Source organism: Prunus dulcis, chromosome 8 (genome assembly GCF_902201215.1).
Source record: "Prunus dulcis chromosome 8, ALMONDv2, whole genome shotgun sequence".
NCBI lineage: Eukaryota > Viridiplantae > Streptophyta > Magnoliopsida > Rosales > Rosaceae > Prunus > Prunus dulcis.
Genome location: NC_047657.1, coordinates 15230447 through 15254683, shown reverse-complemented (window position 1 = coordinate 15254683; position 24237 = coordinate 15230447). Strand labels below are relative to the sequence as shown.

At 37.8% G+C, this 24237-nt stretch overlaps 4 protein-coding genes across 4 annotated transcripts; 3 read left to right on the top strand and 1 right to left on the bottom strand.

Annotated features, from left to right (window-relative positions):
* The first annotated feature begins 7206 nt into the window (after positions 1–7206).
* LOC117638004 (lysine histidine transporter-like 8) lies at positions 7207–9893 on the top strand. The gene is made up of 5 exons (XM_034373090.1): positions 7207–7511; positions 8466–8599; positions 8690–9105; positions 9187–9318; positions 9405–9893. The coding sequence occupies exons 1-5, from the start codon at positions 7207–7209 to the stop codon at positions 9891–9893; spliced, it is 1476 nt and encodes a 491-aa protein (XP_034228981.1).
* Positions 9894–11400: 1507 nt separating this feature from the next.
* LOC117637921 (lysine histidine transporter-like 8) lies at positions 11401–14099 on the top strand. Its single transcript, XM_034372976.1, has 5 exons — positions 11401–11714; positions 12455–12588; positions 12684–13117; positions 13405–13536; positions 13610–14099. Exons 1-5 carry the CDS (start codon positions 11410–11412, stop codon positions 14096–14098), a joined length of 1494 nt encoding a protein of 497 aa, XP_034228867.1. The 5' UTR covers positions 11401–11409; the 3' UTR covers position 14099.
* Positions 14100–16729: 2630 nt separating this feature from the next.
* LOC117638180 (lysine histidine transporter-like 8) lies at positions 16730–18664 on the top strand. Its single transcript, XM_034373306.1, has 5 exons — positions 16730–17043; positions 17183–17316; positions 17404–17840; positions 17953–18084; positions 18173–18664. Exons 1-5 carry the CDS (start codon positions 16730–16732, stop codon positions 18662–18664), a joined length of 1509 nt encoding a protein of 502 aa, XP_034229197.1.
* A 1928-nt stretch (positions 18665–20592) lies between these two features.
* LOC117637537 lies at positions 20593–23111 on the bottom strand. The gene is made up of 3 exons (XM_034372446.1): positions 22367–23111; positions 22101–22286; positions 20593–21147 (listed from the first exon to the last, which is right to left on the bottom strand). The coding sequence occupies exons 1-3, from the start codon at positions 22814–22816 to the stop codon at positions 20854–20856; spliced, it is 930 nt and encodes a 309-aa protein (XP_034228337.1). The 5' UTR covers positions 22817–23111; the 3' UTR covers positions 20593–20853.
* Between the last annotated feature and the right edge of the window lie 1126 nt (positions 23112–24237).

The following is a 24237-nucleotide window of genomic DNA, read 5'->3' as shown; positions in this document are numbered from 1 at the left end:
CCAAAGAGACGTGGTTCGAGATTTGGTGTGGATGGCATGGGGAGGAGAGTGGTCAATGTCTGAAATGGAGTTTGATACTGAAGAGGGCTGGATGGTGTTCTATTAATGAGGTAAGCAGCAGAACAAAGAGCCTCCCCCCAAAAATGATGAGGCATACGGGCCTCAAATAAAGAGGCACGAACAACCTCCAAGAGATGACGATTCTTACGTTCTGCAACGCCATTCTGTTGTGGTGTATAGGCACATGTGGTTTGATGAACAATTCCATGTTGACTTAAAAAAGTATGTAGGTCATGGTTGACGTACTCTCCTCCATTGTCAGATCGAAGCGTAGTGATTTTCTTGTCAAACTGAGTAGCAACATATTGATAAAATAACTTGAATTTGGCGGTGACTTCACTTTTCTGCTTTAAGGGAAAAACCCAGGTCATCCGGGTGCAATCATCAATAAACGTCATAAACCACTTAAAACCGCTAATAGTGGGAACTCGTGATGGTCCCCAAACATCAGAATGGACAATCATGAAAAGCAAAGAACTTTTATTCAATCTTAATGGGTAAGAAATACGATGGCTTTTGGCCAAAATGCAAGTTTCACAATGAAAGTCTGATTCAGCAAACTGGGAAAACAAATCTGGAAATAAAAGTTTCAGATAACCAAAAGAAGCATGCCCTAATCGTCTATGCCATAGCCAAATTTTCTTCATCCTGATAGACTCATCTCCTTTCACATGATGTGTCTGACTCAATCTTGAACTGCTGTCTTCTGTCAAGTCCAGATAATACAACTTTCCTCTCCTAGTACCACATCCAATCACGGTCCTGGTGAGAAGATCCTGAAATAGACAATACAATGGCCAAAAACACACGGTACAATTAAGGGAATCAATGATTTGAGGAACAGATAACAAGTCATAGTCGACTGAAGGGACAACTAAGACATGATCAAGACTTAATGAAGATGTAAGAGATAAAGACCCTTCTCCCATAACTTGGGAGGTGGTTCCATTGGCACTGGTAATGTGTGTTTGGCTTGATGGTTTGGTAGAGTGCAACCCAGTAAAACTAGATGTTATGTGATCAGTAGCGCCAGTGTCAATAATCCATGATCTATTACAAGTAAGTGAAGATGTGCAAGAGGTACCTGAGGTGGCCAAGGCCTTGGAGCCAGATGTACCTGATGGAGGTTCTGATGCAGTCTCCTCGGATGACTGAGCGGATGCAAATGAGGCTCTGGTAGAATCCTTTTTTCGCCCTTTGTGGACCCATCCTTCTGGATAACCAATGATCTCATAACAGCCCTTAATTGTGTGGTTATCTAAACCACATTTGGTACACTTCATTGGAAGCCGGTTACGAGTAAGGTCGACACTATAGTTGTTCGGCCGAGATTGTCTGGACCTCGCAGTAGCCAAGGCTGTGGCTTCGGAGGTTACACCAACTTCAGACATGGTTCCCTATCGGTTACTTTCTCTTTTAATATGTGCATATGCGGCCTCCAGTTCGGGTTTTGGCTCCATCCGCAAAATCTCTCCTCGGATTTGATCGAAATTATTGTCCAAACCTGCAAGAAATATATAAACTCGGAGACGATCAACCTCTTTGCGTCTAGTCTCAATGTCTTTCGGATGCTCCATGGTGCTTGGACTTAATTGATCAAGCTCCAGAAAAATCTTAGTGAGCTCACTGTAATATTTGGCAACTGATGCGCCAGCTTGCTTCATTATGAATGACCGTCTGTGAAGGTCATAAATCTTGGCTTCATCAGCACCATCTGAATAGGTTTGCTTGATTGCAGCCCAGACTTGCTTTGTTGTGTCATAACGAATAAATCGTTTAATCTGATTAGGTTGCATGGCGTCGAACAACCAACTCTTGACTTGGCAATCCGATGCACGCCATTTATTAAATGTGGGATCTGTGTCTGCAGGTTGGGCAATATCCCCGGTCAAGTGGCCATGTTTTTCTCGCCCAGCTATCTTCATCTCTATGATTTGATGCCATAGAGAATAATTATTCTCATCCAGTTTGATTCCTGCGGAGAAGTTGGAGGTGTCACTCTGCAAAGTGACGATTTGTGTGGTAGTTTTGGAGCCTCCTGACACCAAGGATTGATTGGTGTTTGCTGACCCATCATCGTTGGCCATGATATTGGCTTACAAGTGATGAGAGAAAAAAGAGGCAAAAAGAAATATGTAAACGTTACTCTGGGTAACTAAAGAGAAACGGTGATTTGAGTTGGTTTGTGAGATTTGAATATTTGTTGAATGACGTGACAACTAGCTTGACAAACTGGTGCTGGGTTGTGAGATGAAATACAGGCTGGTTTGCAATAAGAAATAGAGGTTTTGGGAAAAAGAAGGCAAGGGAACGGTTGAGTGATTTTCTGGTGCTGGGTTTGTTGACGGCTGCTGTTGCGGAAGCGATTGCTAGGGTTAGGTCAAGAGACAGTCATAATCGACAGCTCTGATACCATATCAGATTGGGTAAAACATAATATTTCATTCATATATTGATATATAACAAATAGGAAGGTTATATATACAGAGCCTAGGAAACTATTCTACGAAAGTAATTATGTTCCTATAATCTTGCATAATCAAATAGTTGACTTAGACTAATTAGGAATGTACAGCTCATTGACAATCTCTCCGTACTAGACTTGGATAGTAGTGTAAACAACTCCATTTGCCACTGCTATTTTCCAACCCAAAAATGAAAGAAACAGAAAGAAAAGTGTTTGATGTGCATGACATAGATGATGTCAGAGGAATGCCCATATACCTCCCGAAATAGCCATGCCCATGGAGTGGCCAACTTAGCCGCTGAGGCTGAAGATGGGCAAGGGTTTTTAATTTCTGACAAAAGAGCCCTGAAAAAATGCCCTTCTACACTTTCAGCACCCACTAATTGAGGGTGCAAAAATATTAATAATTTTTTTTAAATACAAATAAACGAATGGGTAAGGGTGCTTGGTCAAAAAGGTGATCAGCACATCGGTTTGCTTGATTTTGGTGGTTTGGCTGCGATCTGGTTTTAACAGAGATGCACGACGTTGAATATTTTATAAGGTGCTGGCTGGGCTATTTTGTTTCCAGTTACTTGTGAGTTTGCTTCAAGCTGCTAAAGGTTTTGGCTGATGTGGGCCTTTTCCAAAGGTGATGGGTTATTGAGTTTTCTCTCATGCTTACCCATATGTTTGGGCTCAAGGAATGAGCTTGAGTTTTGGTGCTCCCAAATAGTCCAAAACTTCCACTCCTTAGACCATCAATGGGCCTCGTGAATACTCGTAATCATCCATACCACAACCCGTTCAGCAAGCCCCAGGCATTCGCGTGGCTTGGGCCCACTTAAGCTTATAGCGTGGTGTGTTGCCTATTTGCTTGGCGTGACATGTGTGCAAGCGCATATGATGAACATTCGCGTGCCCAAATTGGATTTCTTCTCGGTAAGGTATCGCATTGAGCCGAGAATATATATGGGTCTAGTCTTGAATTTTTTGGACCTCAATATCAATATAGATTTTTTTTTCCTTTCTTTTTTCTTTCTCTAAGTCTTTTTCTTTTCGATAACACTTAATCAGTAATGAACATCATCATCATATTAAATAAAGTAAAATGAATGTAATTTAATCTACATAATACGTAAATCTAAAGAATTAAATTCATGATCCGGGAAATTAGCGGGTTTAACCGCACGAAGTTCGCCAAAATACCTATATAACCCATTTATTAAACGGGTCATGTCCAGAAAACTGGAAATTTCTGCCTGCATGCTCAGAAATTTTATCTCCACACTCTCGTATCATAATTTGAAAAGTACAACATTTGCTAGCTCAAGTATTTTAGAACATCTTTAAAAAGAGTATAATTGTCATAATGGTTTCTGTTATTCGAGTGTAGGGCTCAAATTTTATGGATGTGAAATAGAAGCCCACTAAGGTAATGGATAGATAAATAGGATGGAGCGAATTGCGATCCGTTGCTGATACACAGTGCTTTGTTGTGCTCAATTTTCCAACTTGAACTCCATAGCTAGGCCTAGGATCTCCTGCTGATTGGTAACAACATCAAAGCAATATTTTGTGTAATTTATCAAGGGCTTAACTTAAAAGTGTTATAAGTGACATCTAGATTTTTGGTAGGATCATGTTGTGGAACATAATAGCAACATATATTGACATTTGTGATTTGATGCTACTAATTTACGATGATAAAGTTTTGGTGGGTTTAAAAGTTCAGTGCTCAATCATACTCTTTGAAAGAAGGGCATATTAACCAGAACAAGTCCAGCTCACCACTTCATGTTTCCTCCACATGACCGACATATGGAAATGTTAATGCCAATAGTCACATAAATGAATCATACGTACTCTACAGCAACAACGTGATCATCATCTTCTTGTGCTAGGTGTACGCTTTCGACCACAAACTCTCTTTTTATTTTATAATACAAGTAATGTATGAGGAAGGGAAAATCGAGCCTAGGAACTCGGATACAATACAGAGGTAAATATTATTAACAGCTACAAGAAACTTACCTACCAGGACCCGCAAACTTTCTCTTTTTTCTATGCTTGGTTTCTTTTGTGTGTGTGTGTAGCAATTTAAGTGATGTCCTTTTCCTTAGGCCACATTGTATACAACTCACTATACGTACACGTCAGTGGATTACTCGCACTGAGAAGAATTGCTTCTTTCATGTTCACATGGCTCGCGTTTGGAAAAGCAAACCAACAAAAGCTTGAGTTCTCTGCATCACAAGCCTTTTTCTCTCATGATGTTTTATTTGAAATATAAAGCATAATTAATTCATTGTGCCACGCATCTGCGACTTAAAATTCGGTCTCAGACCTTAAACTCTGTAATATTCCTACTGAAATAAGTTGTTCTAAGTTCCTAGTTGTGGTCATTATTAATAGAAATTACAAGATAAGAGCGATAGACACATAATTATAAACAACCTATTATAAATAAAAAGAACTACTAATCGGTCGTACATAAATAATTAGGAGAGAGAAAGGGATATCCATAGACCACAATGTTTGTGGTTGGATTATAGCTAGTTTCCAGGCCCACTCATGCACTACATAAACTGCATTTTCTAGAAGGAAACCACCAAATCTTAGACCATTGTATGAAATGTCTCCGTCCTTGGCCAACATTGCTGGTTCCACAATGGTTTTATGACAAATTTGTGAACATTGCATCATGAAAGCAATGCAGTCGCACCTGTATCGTGGATCTTGAATGGATTGGCATCACCTAATTCAAGATTTTAATCTCTAGTGTGGGAAGTCTAAACAAATGGGGTAGGCCGGCCATTCTCTAATGGTGTGGAAATGTGAAGAGACCATCCATTAGAGAAAAAACTTGTACCACATGATGTTAAGTCGGGCTATAATTTGAATTTGTGCTCAATACAGACGCCTACAAATATACCGCAGTCAAAAAGTCATCATAACTCATTGAGTTGCACACCATCTGAATGGTTTTTGTTACCATTCATATTTAGTACGTTTATATAATTTCTCATAGTTTATTGCAAAGATATTTTAAAGTAGAGGGATATATTGGAAAAAAAAAAAAAAATTCGATCTCCACTAATGCCCACTTGCTGAATTTGTTGGAAAAACGCAGGGCAACAGATGGTGATATTTTCACACTAAATTTGACCAGGAATACATAATAGTTCATTCATGGGGAGGACAATGTCAAGAGAGGTACGTGTCTTAATGTCTAATTACCTTTAGGACAATTAGTTAAGAATTAATTCTTAACGGAAGTTTCTTTATGGTTGCCTAATTGGAATCCCAATAAGCTTTCACTTTTTCTGTCTATTTCTTTTATTATTATTATTATTATTATTTTCTCTATTTTCTTTCTTCTAGAACTCACAAGTAGTCTATGTAACTCATGTAAAAATAGTGACTTATTTGTAAGCATATGTATAAAATATTCTTACAAATAAGTCACTATTTATAAATGATGTGACTTATGAAGTAAATAAATGATTTAATTAGTTTAATAAATATTATTTTAGAAGGTTAATTATCAAGATATCTGATTTCATTTCCGTCTTATAATATTGTAAAAATCATGAAATTCAATATCTTAAATCATAAATACGATCTTATAATTAACTCTATCCAATATTATATTTACATTATTGAGATCCTCGAATCACACCAATATTTCAAACAAAAGTAAAGTGAAAAAGAAAAAAAGGCATATGAAATACCTTTAAATATGCAAAAACAAAAGAAAAATTGCAAAAAGAAATGTGAGATAACCGTGGTCCGTCGCACAAACGCTAGTCTTGTTCCCTATCGTGCGTCACAATCATAACGTCACTATGATGATGTCACAAGCCTGGTCACCTTGACGCATGGTTCATCAACGACGTTCAAGTTTTCGACCTTAGCGGACAAAAGCGTGTCCTGGTTTATAAGGGAAAGAAAATCTTCAGTAAACTTTGTATGACTTTTATGAAACGGTGTCATAATATTTACCCATTCGTCTCTTTGTTCATATGACATAATTACGCGAATGAAAATACAGAAGACAAAAGCAATTACGAGACAGGTTCACAAACATTTTTTCTTCGTAGTTTAGGTAGGCGAGAAGAAAAACACGTCTGATCTTAGAATTTCCAGAATGTTTAATTCCAACAATAAAACCATTTGATCACTTACCATGGGTTAAAGGAGTTGGCAGGGGTTCAAAATTCATTGGAAGCACTTTGTAGTCAAGAACAAGCTGAACTCCGAACGAAGATTAATCCTACCATTCAGATGTAGTGACACCTCGTGATATTTACCCAAAAAAAAAAAAAAAAAGGGTTTTTTTTTGTTGGCATATATCAATTTGTGTTTGCGTATGATGATTTGATTTTATATACATGTAAACAAGACACTTTATAGTCACGGACATCACACCCCACTGATATGTGCTTTTGATATATTATTTTCTCAAAAGAAATACAACTGTATAATATGATATTATTTAGAACTAAACTAAAAGCGTTCAAAAGAAAATTTATAGAATTATTTTAAGCAAGTCTTTATATATTTACCTAAAACTCCTCATCACAAAAGTAGAATTGACCCATCAGAATCAACGTTGTCAGCATCTGTTTTGGCTTGTTTGGAAGCACCCCTCCTATATATATGAGGTAGGTAGCTTCTGTTTTACAGCAACCAAGGAAATGGCAGATATGGAGGAAGTGGTTGTTGAAGCAAATTGCAGGCCAGAAGAAACTAGGGCAACCCATGCCTTTAGAAGCTCTTCAACTCACTATGCTCAAGTCATTCCCATCACAACCAGTCCTCCTCCCACAAGAGAAGAAGATGGTGCAGATTGGGGATGTGGAGAGCTCAATCCACAGGACGCTTGGCTGCCTATCACAGAGTCCAGGAATGGGAATACCATTTCTGCTACCTTCCATTTGATCTCTTCAGGAATTGGAATTCAAGCCCTTTTACTGCCTCTTGCATTTGCCACTCTTGGATGGTAAGTAATATTAACTTATCTAGATTTAAAAATTTTACTTTTTTACCTAACCTGGCCTGTACTGAGTAAAGGGGTCCATCAGCATTTGTGTTTTTGATGGTTTAAAACCATTAAAACCAGGAGCTGGTGTTGTTGATCCTGATGGAATTTATGCTCCCAAGATTTACCATACTTCTTTGATAAGAAACAAACAGAAACAAAAACAAAAGAGAAAAAGAAGAAGACATTCCTGGAAGGACCTAGGTGTACTTCCAAGTCAACTTTCTTTTATGTTTTATTTTTTTTCCTTCTTATTTTGCTTGACAGCTTTCTTTTTCTCAAATTGATTTCTTAATTAGATGGTTTGAAATACATGGCATAAGTCACATAACTCGTCCCTCAAATAAGCTTATTTGAGAGATATTCTTCGGTAGAATATAAACTTTAATTTATGTACCCATTAATTCACAATTCCACATGGACTCTATATACTATATATTGTTTCCTCAAGAAATGGGCAAAAATATAATTCAGTACTAATTGCACATGAAACATCTCTGCTGTTTCTTGATTTCTTCTTGAACTAAGGTAGTTAGTTACTGCTCCATGCGAAACCTGTCTGCCCCTAAAATCTTGGAACAAGTTTAGGCTGATGATCCTAAAATGGTCTGAAAACTCACCTCACCTGGTCTTTTAAAAGCATATGCAATGATTTTATATCAAATATCCTCACATATGGTCAACTCCTGATGTGAACTTCTCATGCACTAATTTTGAGCAATACAATATTCCAAGTGCCAACCAATTTTGGCAGGCTAAATCTGTACGATTGATTTTGTACAATTAACAATTAATCACAACACATGTTTGAATACAACTATAGACCAGTAGGAGCTAAACTAGCAAATATGTTTATAACTCAAAAATATTCCTGGTCCTTGTTCTAATTTGCATAACAACTTTCAATGGTTGCAGGGCATGGGGAATCATATGTTTGTCACTAGCATTTACATGGCAGCTCTACACCACATGGCTTCTCGTCCATCTACACGAATCCGAATCTGGAATTCGATATAGCAGATACCTCCACCTCGCAGTAACGGCCTTCGGTTAGTACGAGAATTCTTCTTCGGAACCAAACACCCTTCAGAAATGGCTAGCACTGTATTAACTAAATTTGTTCTCTTTGTTTTGTTCAGGTTTAAAATTAGGGAAGTTGCTCACTATTTTCCCAGTAATGTACCAATCAGGGGGCACATGTGTCCAGTTGATCATCATAGGAGGTGGAATCATGGAGCTTTTCTTCAAAAATGTTTGTGATGTCAAGTCATTGACTGGTACAGAGTGCTTCTTGGTGTTCATGTGCATGGCTATTGTTGTGGCTCAGTTTCCCAACTTGAACTCCATAGCTTGGGTCTCGTTCATTGGCGCCATCACAGCCGTTGGATATTGTACTCTGATTTGGGCCCTTTCAATTGGCAAGGGCAGGCCCAGTGACATATCATACAACCCACCAGAGATGGATTCTAACATGGATAGATTTGGTGGCATAATGAATTCAATTGGCATCATTTTCATTGCATTCAGAGGTCATAATGTTATGCTTGAGATTCAGGTGAGTGTAACTTTTCCAGTAACAGAAAAACTTACTTCAAAGGAAGGTCTTGGAAATTTTTGATGTCATTTTGTGTTGCAGGGCACATTGCCATCAAGTTCCAAACACCCATCCCATAAACAAATGTGGAGAGGAGTGACTATATCTTATGCACTTATAGCCATGTGTTTGCTTCCTCTTGCCACAGCTGAATTTTGGGCTTATGGAAACAAGGTGAGGCCAATGATTTTCTCATATAAATATATCAAACTTAGGCAGACAAATGATCTAAGATTCACAATGTCTTTCGATTTATGCAGATACCGTATTCGTATGGAAAAATATTGAGCTCAGTTTCAAAGTTCCATGGACATAAAACCTCAACATTTGTGCTGGGACTAATTTGCATAATTGTAGTGATAAACTGCTTGAGCACATTCCAAATCTACAGCATGGTAGTCTTTGACAACTTGGAGTTCAAGTATACCAGCAGGAAGAGCAAGCCATGCTCCCGGTGGCTTCGAATGGTTTTTCGTTTTCTCTTTGGAGGAGTGGCATTTTTTGCAGCAGTGGCTCTTCCATTCTTACCAAGCTTAGCACCTCTGATTGGAGGGATGACATTGCCTTTGGCTTATGCTTATCCATGTTTCATGTGGATCGCAATCAAGAAACCACAGCCACGAAGTGGAAAGTGGTGCATAAACATGGGACTTGGATGCTTGGGGCTGGTTTTGAGTGTTGTTTTAGTTGTTGCAGCAATTTGGAATTTAACTGATAAAGGTCTAAATGCCAACTTCTTCAAACCTTAATGACATCATGTTCAGCTGCTTCTTTTCTTTGTAGGTGTAAATAATTTTGTTGCTTTTAAATTAGTGAAACTAGTTCCTTGGCACACGAGTATGCATGTAAGAATGAAGCCCAAACACCATTAGACTGATTCTTCTTCTTGTGTAATATGGGACCCGATGCTCGCGGAAACCAAACCGCACCGCACCGATTTCTAGGCGAGCCAATTGAAGTAGGTCTCTCATCTCATCAGTGCGGTGGTGATATCTCGAAAAACAACGCCACCGACATCTGGTTTGCATGCACAATTAAAAGAAAAACGAATATTAACCGCTCAGATTCCCACTAAACACTATCACGTTTGGTTCGCGGATTGAACTTTTTGAGAATAAACTTCACATGTCTAATCTTACAAGATGAGAATGGAAGATGTTCATTCTCATCCCATGTTTGGGAACACTTGGAAATAAGGATTAGGAAATGTCTTTTTCTCATATTCTCATGTTTGATTTGTACAGTATTAGGAATAAAAAGTTGATTGGTTTTCCAACAATAACCTTGATTTTTTTATTATAATAATTTATTAATATATAAAGAGTTTTTCAAGGGTCAAAAGTGGTATTTTAAAATAATAACATGGAAAAAAGTTTTCTAAAGTGAGCCAAGGATATAAACTTTCCCTCTACATGGGAAGTCCATACCCGTCCTTCATTGTATTCCTAAAAATATACTTAACAAACATAAAAATGTAATTTAAAATTCATTTCTAATCACCTAAATCTTGAACTAAAAGGGCCATTTTGTAGCTGTGCTATAAGTTTTATTATTTGTTTTATTACATTTGACATCACCAAAGGCTTGAAATTTGACCAACTCAGCCGTACTTGAAAAAATTGAAATACCCCTAATACATGTGTAAAGGTTGGCACCAAAGGGGTTTTTTTTGTTTGTTTTTTTTTTTGTTTTTTTTTTGTTTTTTTTTTTGTTTTTTTTTTGTTTTTTTTTTGTTTTTGGGTTCTCTTCAATTTTTGCCCTCCTGCAGCAATAAAGCATTTAATAATAGTCCACTTGTTATAAAACAACGAACTGCAGACTATATATATATACTAGCGGGGGAATTGATGCAGGTATTGTGGAACTGAAGATCCAAATTCAGACTTATATCAGTCTCATGATCTTAGAAACCCTTTTTGAAAGAAAAAAAAAACCCCTTTTTTTAGTTAATTAATCATAATTAACATGTTTTCATTTAAATAAAAATAAAATTAACAACCCCAATAAATTAATTAAACAGCTATATAGATATCATCAGCCAATACATCATGCTCATCAGCCATCAGAATAAACAATTGTCCCCAACTGCTGGAGATGATGCAAGTCAGTCAACAACTAGTACTAAAATTGCCATACAGCCAGCCAGCAAGTCACGTTACACTACTATAAAAATACTACAATTAAAGTACCCACAAAGCCATCAAATCTTGGTTAAGTAAAGGCTTGTACTTTAATTTTACAGAGCTCAAGGACATGGCAGCTGCCATGGAAGAAGGGTTTGGTGAAGCAAATTGGAGCACAGATAGGGTTCATTCATTGAGCAGAAGGTCAGAATCTGCTCAGGTCATCCCCATCACAACAAGTAATCCCACAAGTGAAGAAGATGGTGCTGATTATATTGCATCATCAGCTGCAGATTGGGGAGGTGGAGAGCTCAATCCACAGGATGCTTGGCTTCCCCTCACAGAGTCCAGGAATGGGAATACCATTTCTGCTACCTTTCATTTGCTTTGCTCAGGAATTGGAATCCAAGCCCTTTTACTGCCTGTTGCTCTTGCCACTCTTGGATGGTAAGTCATGTTAACTCTCTCAGCTTGAATACTCATACATAATTTCTAGTTCACATTAGCTTTGTTGGAAAATATTCTCTTATCAAACTGTCTGACAATATAAGATACGTCAATATGAACTATTTATTATGTTAGTTTTTGTCAGAATGCGTGGTTTATATTTATTGTGACGAAAATATTTGTCCAACGATATAAGTCTGGCTAGAAATAGTACTACGTATATGTTCTTCATGGTATAAATAAAGCCAGTTGCTGGTCTTGATGATCTTGCTGGAGTTTTTGAGGAGGAGAGCCTAGGATGCCCGAGTCAGCTTTCTCTTGTAAATTGCAAGTTCTTTATGAGATTTGGAATCTAAAGTACATATACATTAAAAAAAGATAAAGCTTTCTTTCAAAGAGATGAACACCTTCATACACTTAATTTCTACTTGAATTAGATTTTGCTTCCTGTGAACTCTGTCTCTAACATAGGGCCAAAGTCTTAGTCTCAGGCTATTCATTCATAATAAATGCTCTAAATATCCACCTAGATTATTACAGGGGACAGACAAAAATTTCAATATCAGATCCCACAAGGTCAAAGATAGGACAAAAATTCAGTTGCAGTACTTTTCAACAATTCTGTACCAAGCAAAAGAAAATTTGACAGCAGAGGTGTCCAAACTTACAAGACTCCATATGCATGCATGCAAATAAATTCGGTTGGTTTAATTTCCATGAACAATTTTCAATGGTTGCAGGGCATGGGGAATCATATGCTTGTCACTGGCATTTTCATGGCAGCTATACACCATATGGCTACTTGTACATCTACACGAATCCGACTCCGGAACTCGTTATAGCAGATACCTTGACCTCGCAATGACAACCTTTGGTTAGTATAGCGCATGCTAATCACAAATGTGATACAAATAGTTTTATTAATAACATATTAATTATACATGCTTTTTCTTTGTTTTTCTTTTTCAGGTCAAAAGCTAGGGAAGTTTTCATCTCTAGTCCCAGTAATGTATCTGTCAGCTGGTACATGTGTGCAGCTAATTATCATAGGAGGTGGAACCCTAAAGCTTTTCATCACAACTGTGTGCAAGGATGGAGCAACTTGTGATGCCAAGTCATTGACCACTGTAGAATGTTTCTTGGTGTTCATGATCATGGCTGTTGTTGTGGCTCAATTTCCCAACTTGAACTCCCTAGTTTGGGTTTCTTTGATTGGCTCCATCACAGCAATTGCATATTGTACTATGATTTGGGCCCTTTCAATTGGCAAGGGCAGGTCCAGTGACATTTCATATGACCCTCCAGAGATGGAGTCTAATATGGACAGATTTGGGGGGATTTTGAATTCTCTTGGTATCATTGTTCTTGCATTCAGAGGCCACAATGTTATCCTTGAGATACAGGTCAGTCTCGGCTTTTTTTTTTTTTTTGGACACAAGCGATATTGAGGAGGGAGGATTCGGAAACAAATGATATTTGGTTTTTTCTTTTTGGCTATGCAAGGAACTTCTATTTGCACCCAGAGTTTGATCTCCACACGATCTTTGGTTGCAATGAACTGATCTTGTTGTTGGGTGTGGTGGAGAATGGAGATCAAATTCTAGGGTTTAAATAAAAGCCCTAATTATTGGTATTTGGTAGCTCAATTTTACTATTACTAGAAAGGGTGAAGTTTTATACTAATGTGCAGGGGACATTACCATTAAGTCCAAAGCACCCAACCCACAAGCCAATGTGGAGAGGAGTGGCCATATCATATCTACTCATAGCCATGTGTTTGTTTCCTCTGGCCATAGCTGGATTTTGGGCTTATGGAAACAAGGTGAGACCAGTTTAATTTTCCTTCTGTTCAACATTGAAAGCTAGCTGAAACTGAACTCTTCTGATTTATGCAGGTACCCTCATCAAATGGAGGGCTTTTGATTGCAATTTCGAAGTTCCACGGGCATGACACACCAAGAATTGTGCTGGGACTAATGTTCATACTTGTGATCATAAACTGCCTAAGCACATTCCAAATCTACGGCATGGTGATTTTCGACAAACTAGAGTCGAACTACACTAGCAAGAAGAAGAAGCCATGTGCAAGGTGGCTTCGAATGGCTTTTCGCGTGTTCTTTGGAGGGATGACATTCTTTGTAGCAGTGGCTGTTCCCTTCTTGGGAAGCTTGGCACCCCTAATTGGAGGGTTGACATTGCCTCTGGCATATGCTTATCCATGCTTCATGTGGATTGCAATCAAGAAACCAAAGCCAAAAGGTGTCATGTGGTGTGCCAACATGGGACTTGGATGTTTAGGCCTGGTTTTGAGTGCTCTTTTAGTTGTTGCAGCAGCATGGAACTTGGCTAGCGAAGGCCTGCATGCCAACTTCTTCAAGCCTTAATTAGTTGTATTTTTCATAGAAACGAGAAAAAAAAAAAACCATGTATATTTAAATTAAGCTAGTTAAGTGACAAGAACTTGTTAAACTTTTGTTAGATTCATAAAACATCAGCTGGTAGATTTGTTAACTGAGCGGTAAATTCACGGAGGTGCCTGTGGAAGCTCTGGAAACTTCTGATGTCACGAAAACAAGGCAAAGCCGGTACAGATTGCCATCTGATAGTGAAGCTGAGGTGAATGGAGCAAGGGATGCAGGTTGCCCAAAGATACATGGCTTAAATGTCAAAATGGTCCCTATGTTTTACCTCATCGGCCAATTTAGTCCCTGTGTTATCAATTTGGCCAATTTAGTCTATGTGTTTATATATTTTAGCAAATGTGGTCCTTCTTGTCAAAATTCAGTTGAAACTAAAGAAAAAAATATTTAAATTAGTTACAAATATTCAAATTCAAATAATAATAAAAACTTAATTATTAAAAGCGATGTTCTTGCATCCTCTAGCAAAGAAAGTGATAGTCAATCGTATTTTCTTGTCTCAATCATCTTCCTTCTCCACTACCAGCACACAATGTGTATTTTTTGGGGTTGAAGTGGGTGTAATGAGAGTGGCTATGGGTTTGGGAGATAGTTGAGTTCTAAGCGTGAAATGTGGGGAGGCAAAACTTTTTTTAATTCCATGTTTAGTTTGAATTTGGCTATGCAATAATTAATTACAGTTTTTTAAATTAATTTGAAATATTTTTTTTCCAGTTTTAACAAAATTTTGGCAAAAAGGATCACATTTGCTAACATATACAAACACAGGGATTAAATTGGCCAAATTGATAACATGGGGATTAAATTGGCCGATGAGGTAAAACACAGGGACCATTTTGACATTTAAGCCAAGATACATCATATTAAACCTAACATTAACAATAAATCCACAAAAATAAAAAAGAAATTCAAAAAAATTGATTGAAATACAGAATTATGTGACAGTTTATACATAACCTTAATTTTCACAACATACAGTTCCACTCTAGTCCGAGTGAATATTGTTACCTTCTCTCGAATCATTTGATCGGATCATTGATATTTTTTTTGGATTTGGATCAAAACATAAAGTTATGTCCGGAAAATCCAAACCCAAATATGATTTTTCTTCAAAATTCAGAACCAGATTAGGTTTGAGTTTAACTCAAAACCCAATGACTAGCTGCATCTAACGGTCCAAATTCAAAATTTTGAAGCAATCAACGGTCTAGATGTCCTAGAACCCAAAGGCATTTTTTTCTTCAAAAAATCGTGCCAGCCGTTGCTGAACCTTTAAAGAGGTTTACTAATGGTTTTATTATACTGCAAGATTCTCAAATAAATTAAGTCCAAAATTATAAAATAAAAATATAACCAATTTTGTCCAACAAAATAATGAAGCAAGAAAAAAAAAAAAAAAAAAAAAAACCAAAATTTGAGTTTCAGTCCAACCATCTCCAATGGGGATTTATACTCAAACTCAAATCATGCTCGTCTTTTTGCACATAAGTTTGATAATCTTCCTTAAACATTTGAATAGTTTAGAATATGGCATTTGACATTGAAGATAGCCTTACATAACTGCCACGTGTTGTCTCGACACAGTGCCACTTGTCATCAGTCTCATCATGCTCAACCACATGCTCCTTGAATTGATCCCTCCCTCCACTCTTTTGCGGTATGCATCGATTCTCCACATGAAACTTTAAATCTCCTCTCTTCTTCTTCATCTGAGAACTCCATTCATCAACATAGATTTGAGCAATGTTGGTTTCCGGCCAACCTTTTTAAGCATTAACGTTAGCAGAGAGACAGAGAGGCTTCACTCATTGTTACGGTTTTTCTCTTAACCAAATTCTAATTGTTTCTTGTTGGTTAATTTTTTTTTTTTCCCCATCAATTAAGGCACGAAAATAACTAATTAAACCGTTCATTATGGTGGAATTCAATGGTTTAATATCGATCATTACAGATATGACGTAAAACCCATTATTATGTATATATATATATATATCATCATCATGATGTCAGCCTTGCTGTGCAAGCCAAGCCTTCAACCTCCCTCTCCCTTCAAGCATTCAACATCTTCATCCCAAGCTTCTGAGTTTGTCTGGAATTCTTTCTAGTTGTGGATTTATAAAGTGGTAATTACTAATTTCAAACTCCATTTTAGATTTTTTTTTTTTTTTTGGTTTTTTGCAAACCCTTCAGATTAATTCTTTTATTGACTTTGTGACTTTTGAAAAGGCAGATTTCTTGTTTTTATCTAACCTTTTTAATTTCTTTGCTTTTCTTTTTGCGGTCGCACCTGAATTTGTCTTCGTTCCTTTTTATTTTTTTAATTTCTTTAACATTCTTTGTGGAAAACCAACAAGTTTTCTACCCTTTTGTTTCTGCTGCATACTTGACAAAATAAAAAAATAAAACTGCCCGTACACTTTTCAATCATATGAGATGACTTCTAGATATCACCTCTGAAACATTCCCACCATCGAAGTCAACAAATAGTGCCCAAAAAAAAAAAAACTAGAATTGCATTCATTTTTTGTTTAATTAGTTGAACGAAAACAACATCCCCACACCCCACACCCCCCCACATATAGCAATTTTAAGCAAATGGCAGACTTGGAGGAAGTGGATCTTGGAACAAAATCCAGGCCAGATTTGTCCCAGGAGCCTTCTTTTAGCAATTTCACTAGAAATTCGTCGACGGAGTCTGCCCAAGTCATCCCCATCACAATTAGTCCCCCAGAGAAAGAAACCATCACACCAACAGATTGGGCAGGTGGTGAGCTCAATCCACAGGATGCTTGGCTCCCCATCACAGAGTCTAGAAAAGGCAGCACATATTCTGCTATATATCATATACTTGCCTCAGGCATTGGACTTCAAGCCCTTCTCCTACCTATTGCATTTTCCACTTTCGGATGGTAAGCAATAAGTCTTTCTCTGATATATAATTGATCAAGAAAAAATTGAGAAAGAGTTCAGCATTTGTGGTTTTTTGATGCCTTTGATTGCATATCTGCACAAAGTTTCATATACAACAACAATTTTCAATGGTTGCAGGGTATATGGAACCATATTCTTGTCACTAGCATTCTCATGGCAGCTCTACACCCTATGGCTCCTCGTGCATCTGCATGAATCTGAATCTGGAACTCGGTATAGTCGATACGTGCACCTTGCAGTGACTGCCTTTGGTTGACACCACAAGCCCTTCTTTTTCTACATCAAACCAGATGGCTGAAAATGTATTAACTATAGATATGTTATTTTCTTTGTTTCAGGTCCAAAGCTAGGAAAGTTGCTAACTATATTCCCTGTGATGTATCTATCAGGGGGTATGTGTGTGCAGCTAATTATCATAGGAGGTGGAACCATACAGCTTTTGATCAGAACAATGTGCAAGGATGGGGCAACCTGCAATGCCAAGCCATTGACTGGTACAGAATGCTATTTGTTGTTCATGTGTATGGCTATTGTTGTGGCTCAATGCTTTCCCAACTTGAACTCCATAGCTAGAGTCTCATTGATTGGAACCATCACAGCCATTGTATATTGTACCATGATTTGGGCTCTTTCGATCGGCAAGGGCAGGCCCCGTGACATATCGTACGACCCTCTTCCTCTGGAGTCCACCATCGCTACATACGGCGGTATACTGAATGCACTTGGTATAATTTTTCTTGCATTCAGAGGTCACAATGTCATCCTGGAGATTCAGGTTAGTGTTGTTGCTAATTTCCATCAAAAGTTGTTCAATTTTGATGCCAAAACATGTACACTCTTTTTGAGATATAGCTTATACTTTGGTTTGATCTTGTAATGTGTGGCAGGGGACACTGCCATCAAGTCCAAAACACCCTTCTCATAAGAGAATGTGGAGTGGAGTTACAATGTCTTATGTGCTCATAGCCATGTGTTTGTTTCCTCTGGCCATAGGTGGATATTGGGCTTATGGAAACAAGGTGACAGCAATTCCTTTGTTTTTTCTTCAAAACAAATTTCTCAAATGATTCAAACTTAAACTAACAGAACATGTTCTGGTTTATGCAGGAACCCTTTAGTAATGGAGCTATACTAAAAGCAATTTCACAATTCCATGGACATAACACATCACAATATGTGCTAGGACTAATTTACATAATAATCGTGATTAACTGCTTAACGACATACCAAATATACGGCATGGTAGTTTTCGACAACATGGAGATATGGTACACCAGTAGAAAGAAAGAGAGATGCCCAAGATGGCTTCGCATAGTTATTCGCCTTTTGTTCGGAGGATTGACATTCTTTATAGCAGTGGCATTTCCATTTCTAGGAAGCCTATCACCTCTAATTGGAGGGTTCACATCCGTACCCTTGACATATGCTTATCCATGTTTCATGTGGATTGCAATTAAGAAACCATGTCTACATGGTGGAATGTGGTGTACCAACGTTGCACTCGGATGCTTTGGCCTGTTTTTGAGCCTTCTTTTTGTTGCTGCAGCAGCTTGGAATTTAGCTGTTAATGGCCTAAATGCCAACTTCTTCAAGCCTTAATCACAATTAATTTCCAAACAAAATGGAAAAATATTTTGAAACCCCAAGACCAAATTATGTAACAAGGATAAGTTAATTCTTGTGATCAAGCAATTGGGATAGTCTTTCAGAACTTCTTTACATCATACATGTAATAAGCTCTTTCTCAAAGAATAAATTCCAAAATTGAGAATTTCTGATTAGTATATCAATAATAACCAAAGTAAGAGTAAGGCAGACATTTCTTTATTTCTTCTTATTTTCCCCTTGGATTTCAGACAAGTTTAAGAAAACCAAGATTCACTTTGATTGGAGGGTTAATGCATTTTCAACTCGAAAACAGTTCTGCAATGTACTTTGAGTGATTAAACTAAGATTAACAAATTAAATATGACTATTATATTCACAAAAAGTTAAACTCCCAACCCAAGCACCGGCCAAACACATCCATGTGATTATGTTAAGCGTACCATTAAGCACTTTCAAGCTCCTAATCTCAAAACCTTGCACGTAGGCAACAGCACTGAAGCTCTTGATAGTTGCAGACTCTGCACACCGTCCACACCGACTCCTTTAGTTTTCTCCTCCCAATGGTGACCATTAGAGACCACGTAAACCCTCTCCTATGCAAAAGGTACTTTTTTCTGGTTTTTTTATAACTTCAGTGCCTTGGTACATCTCATAGTTGCTAACAAAGCTTTAGTTTGGTACAAAAAATTCTCTATAAATACCAACACTATCTGCCTCTTAAACCATCAGTGAATATCAGTTTTTTATTACAAGTATTGACATCAAATATTGTTCAAAGCTTTCTTTCTGTTTTCGATTTGATTACACTCGTGTTTGCTAGCATTAGCAGTATGGCAGATCATTACCCAAAAGACACCAAGGAGAGTCAGAGTCCCACCAAGGTAGGAGAGGAAGGTCAAGGTTGTGGGATGTTTGATTTCTTGAAGAAGGAAAATGAGAAGCCCCACCAGGAGCAGGAGCAACATAAGCACACTCTTGCCGAAAAGCTCCACCACCATGGTGGCGACTCTAGCTCGGTGAGCTATCATTGATTTGTTTATCACAGAATTAGTCTCAAAATGGATCAAAAAGTGTTTGATGCATCAGGTAAATATTTTTTTCTCCTTTTCTGACAAAATTTTGTTGCTTGAAAATTTTTCCAGTCCAGCAGTGACGAAGAAGGTGGAGAGAAGAAGAAGAAGGGACTGAAGGGCAAGATCAAGGAGAAGAAATCAGGCAAAAAGGAAGAGGGAGATGCTTACCACGCATCAGTTCCAGTCGAGAAAACCCATGATATCGAAAATGGAGCGCCACATGCAGATGATAAGAAGGGCTTTATAGAGAAAATCAAAGAAAAGCTTCCTGGACAACACAAGGAGGCGGAACATTGTGCTCAAGCAGAGTATCATGCTGTGGATGGCCATTCCCATGAAGCTGAGCCTAAAAAGGGAATCTTGGAGAAGATCAAAGACAAGCTCCCTGGGGGTCACAAGAATGAAGAGGAGAAGCCAAAGGAGTATTAGCATCCATGATGCAACCAATAAAACATTTAAATGTTAGCGGTGGTGGCCTTTGATGTTTGCTTGCAATGTAATTTGTTTAGGTTCCTCTGTACTTGTGTAAGTTTTTGCTTGTAATGTGTTTGGTTTTCAGTCCTCTGTGTTTGTAAAAGTGTTTGCTTGTAATGTCAAATGTGTTTTGTTTATGGTCTCCTTTGTACTTGTAGATGTGCTTCATGTGCTTTTTTCAAGCATTCAGTTCAACTCCTGCCTGCAAGTCTTCTCTTTCCTATAGCTGCAAATGCTTTAGCTCAAATCCGAATTCAAAAAGCAGTCGAAAACATTTCACCACACATTTTCATTCACCAAACAGAAAGAGATACATCTTACATTTATTCACCAATACATCTCATAAACAAATTGACCGACCACAATGCATTATACAGAAGGATTCTAAATAAATTAATGAAAGGCAACAAAAACTTGTTCTCTTCCATAATCTATTTTTACAACTGCTGAAATTTTACATTGTAAATGAAAGGAAAATCTACTGAGGCTTAAGCCACTTTCAAAACTTTTGTATTTAGAATTTGCAGGCTGATAGAGAACAAGATAACTTAAGCAGTTAAAATGGTACAATGGTACAATTAATCCACACCGAGATTCCCCAAAAATTACTGATCATAAAGAGAGGTATCTCATTCATTCATAGACACAAGAATTTGTCAAATTAGAGTGCTTGCCTAGATTGCTGCCTCTAAGAGTGACAGAGCATCTGATTCTCTCATAAAACTTGGACTTCACTAGTTTTCCCAGAATGTAGGCTCTTGACCTCACAACGAACGTCAGATTCAGCGGCACGGCCACTCTCTGTCTCCTGCGATTTTCGCTAACATCTTGAACAACTGAAACTCCACCATAAAGAGCCACTTGGGACCCTAGCACCACTGTCCTTATTGTCCGATGCGTCTTCCTAGCTTGGTAAAAGTTTTCAATCTGTTTCATTTTTCATGAGCATAAAATCTTTAGATAAAATTCATCAAAAAACAAAAATGTAACAAAGACTAGCAAATTCTATATAAACTGACCAAAAACTGCTTAAAGCCAAGCAGTGTTCTTGCTATCAGTTCCAAGTACATTGCCACTTACTTCCCAAAAACCAAAATAAAATAAAACTACAGGGGTCTATTTTACAAATCCACAAATCCTAAACTACAAAAAGACTTAATTTTTTAGATAAGAAAGAATTAAGAAAGAATTTAGAAAGTTGGAATCAAAAGACTGGCCCAGCTACTCATCTTTTGCTGGTTTTTTTTTTTACCCATTAAAGAGATAGGAACAGGATTCTCCCCATTGGGACCCATTAAGCTTTGAAATCTCCTAACTATATTCTTTGTATTTGATTTCAACTGCATCTCCCAAGAGAAGAATTTGAAATGATCATGAAGCTAATCTCTATTATTTATTATAAAAATAAATAATAAATAAAAAAATTAATCTTTCCATGCAAAAATTGATGTGGACCAAGATGTTGCAGAAAAACTGAATGTGCTGAAAAAGTGATACAAATTGGTGCAGGCAGATAGTGTTATTGTTTTGTTTACAAAATAAAAAATGCTTCGATATTAAATAAATAAAAAAGTTGAGCATCCCAACAGAGATGTTTGTATTGTGGTTGGGTTTCAGGCTTGGCAGAAGAGCTTTTTCAGGCCCCCCAATAAAGGAAAGAAACTTGCCAATGAAGAGGACCTATCAAAGTTTTCAAACCTCCATCTGCCCTCACACCTCCCAAACCCCCAAAACAAAAACAAAACCATATGTTATAACATAACTAACAAACCCACATTAACGTTGGACCAATATTATCTATACAACTCAAAATTACCAGATTACCCATGGCATAAACATTCATCTTCTTACTTAACGATGTCAGAATGGTCATTACGTACCTGTCCGGACGCCACTTTGAGCTGGTAGTAGTGAAGCTCCAGCGGCGTCGACGTGACGTGAACTCCAAAGAATGTCGCCGGATTTCTGTAATGAATCCTGACCGTCGAATTCAACGACAGCATATCCGTCGGCACCCCCGTCCGGTCGCTCCCCGCCTGTATGTCAAAACTCTCGAACACAATACTCTTCACCAAAAAAAAATAACGCCGTCAGTCAACTCAGTCGAGCACCAAGTCAAGAAAAAAAAGAAAGATAGAGCCTTTACCTTGACGATGACCTGCGGCTCATAAGCCTTGCTGGCGCCCCACAGGATCAGCGAGAACGCCGTGAAGAGTACAACGAACAGCAGCACGAAGCAGAAGTACAACCTGACGCTACGACCGGGGCCTCCTTTCCCGAAAGCGGTGTCATTTTCGTCGTCGTCGTCGTCGGATTCTTCGACCTCCTCGCCGCGCTGCAGCTTCCGCCAGGCGGAGAGGCTGCGGGGGTTCTTGAGAGAGGCTGAGAAGCGCGATGTGGAGGACTCGCGCGAGTGGTGGATGGGCGAGCAGTGGTAGAAGTGGTGCCCAGGCGACCCGGCCGGGCTCGAGCCGTACGACATCTTCTCCACGTCGTGGTTCGACGGGCTCTGCACGTAGTAAATCGGCCTGCGCGGCGATCGCGGCGGCGTCGACTGCTCCACGCTCGTCACCTCCGAATCCGACTTCGCGTGCATTGTCGTTTCGGTGGTGGTGGGTTTTTTTTTTGTTCTTTTCGGGTAATTTCGAGCAAGTTTGGTGACTAAAATGAAATGGGACAGAGGGTCGTCTTCTTTTTCTTCAAGTTTTGTTTCGACGGGGAGAAGAGAAGCTCTCTGCGGTTTCGTTCGTTGTTTGTTTTTGGAGGAGGAAGAGAAGCTGTGCACTGCTTATTGTGCACGCCCTTTTATGTTCGTTCTCTATGCGCCGTTGGATTTGATCGGACGGTCGAAGTTTGATGCACGTAGTTTAAGGATGCTGCTTGGTGGTGGAATTCATAAATGCCATGGAGAGAGAGTACAGTGGGGATGTGGATTGGTAAGGTGACAGAATGAGGAAATGTCCCTCCCTAATTAACCCCTTGTTTTCTGCTAATTAATTAACCCCTCCTAACCTAATCCTGTTATTACCAAATAGAGAAATTAATTAATCTGCTTTCCTAAAGAGGATTTAATTACCCTAAGTTAATTGAACCACAAAATTTTTACCAAACCAAAGGTTGTTGAGTTGGAATCTAGTGTTGGGTTTTAGTTTTGTTCTTTGGTCATTGTAAAGAGAGTTCTTTTAGGCAATCCAAAATATAAATTATACACTCTTCTTTATTTTTTTTAATTTAATAATCACATTTTCATATAGAGTTGTTATTCAAAATCGCATCGGTCAAATAAGTTAGAAAAAAATAAATAAGAAAGAAGTGTATAAGTACTATTTAGGAGTGTTAAAGCAGTCAAAACAGAAAATTCATATGCGTGTCAATAATAATTTCCATCGAAAACTATGAATTTATAGAATGGAATGTGAGCTGTTGGTGAAAATGAAAACAATGGACGAAATAGATCCTTTGGGATATCACCGAAAGAGAAAAGATACACCAACTAATCTTTGTTTAATTTATTTTCCTTTTTAATATTTTAAAATATATCATTCAGCATAAAAAAGACATAGAAAAAAAGTTGATGCATAGATTTTTTTTTTCCCTTTACCTTTATGATAAAAAGGCGATAGAATTTTTCTTTACCTTTGTTAGAAGAAAGGTGACTATCAAACTCTTGTATATAATAAAGTTTATTTCTTCAAACCCTATATGCCCTCACATTAGTAGATTAGGTTAATTAATCTTACATGTGATCAAATAGTCAAGAGTCATGAGCTTAGCCTCGTAATCTCTCATCTATTATAAATTAGGTATTTTCTCTCTTTTTTTTCTTCTTTTTTTCGGTCGAATGATGAAATTTCATTACGAAAAACTCATCCAAAAAGATGAAACAGATACAACAATACAAAGAAGCACAGATCTAATTTGCAATATCAGATGAACAGGAGCAACAAACTACCCCAAATAATAATATCAACAAATAAACAAAATTAAAAAAAACATTATTGCAACAAAAACCACAGA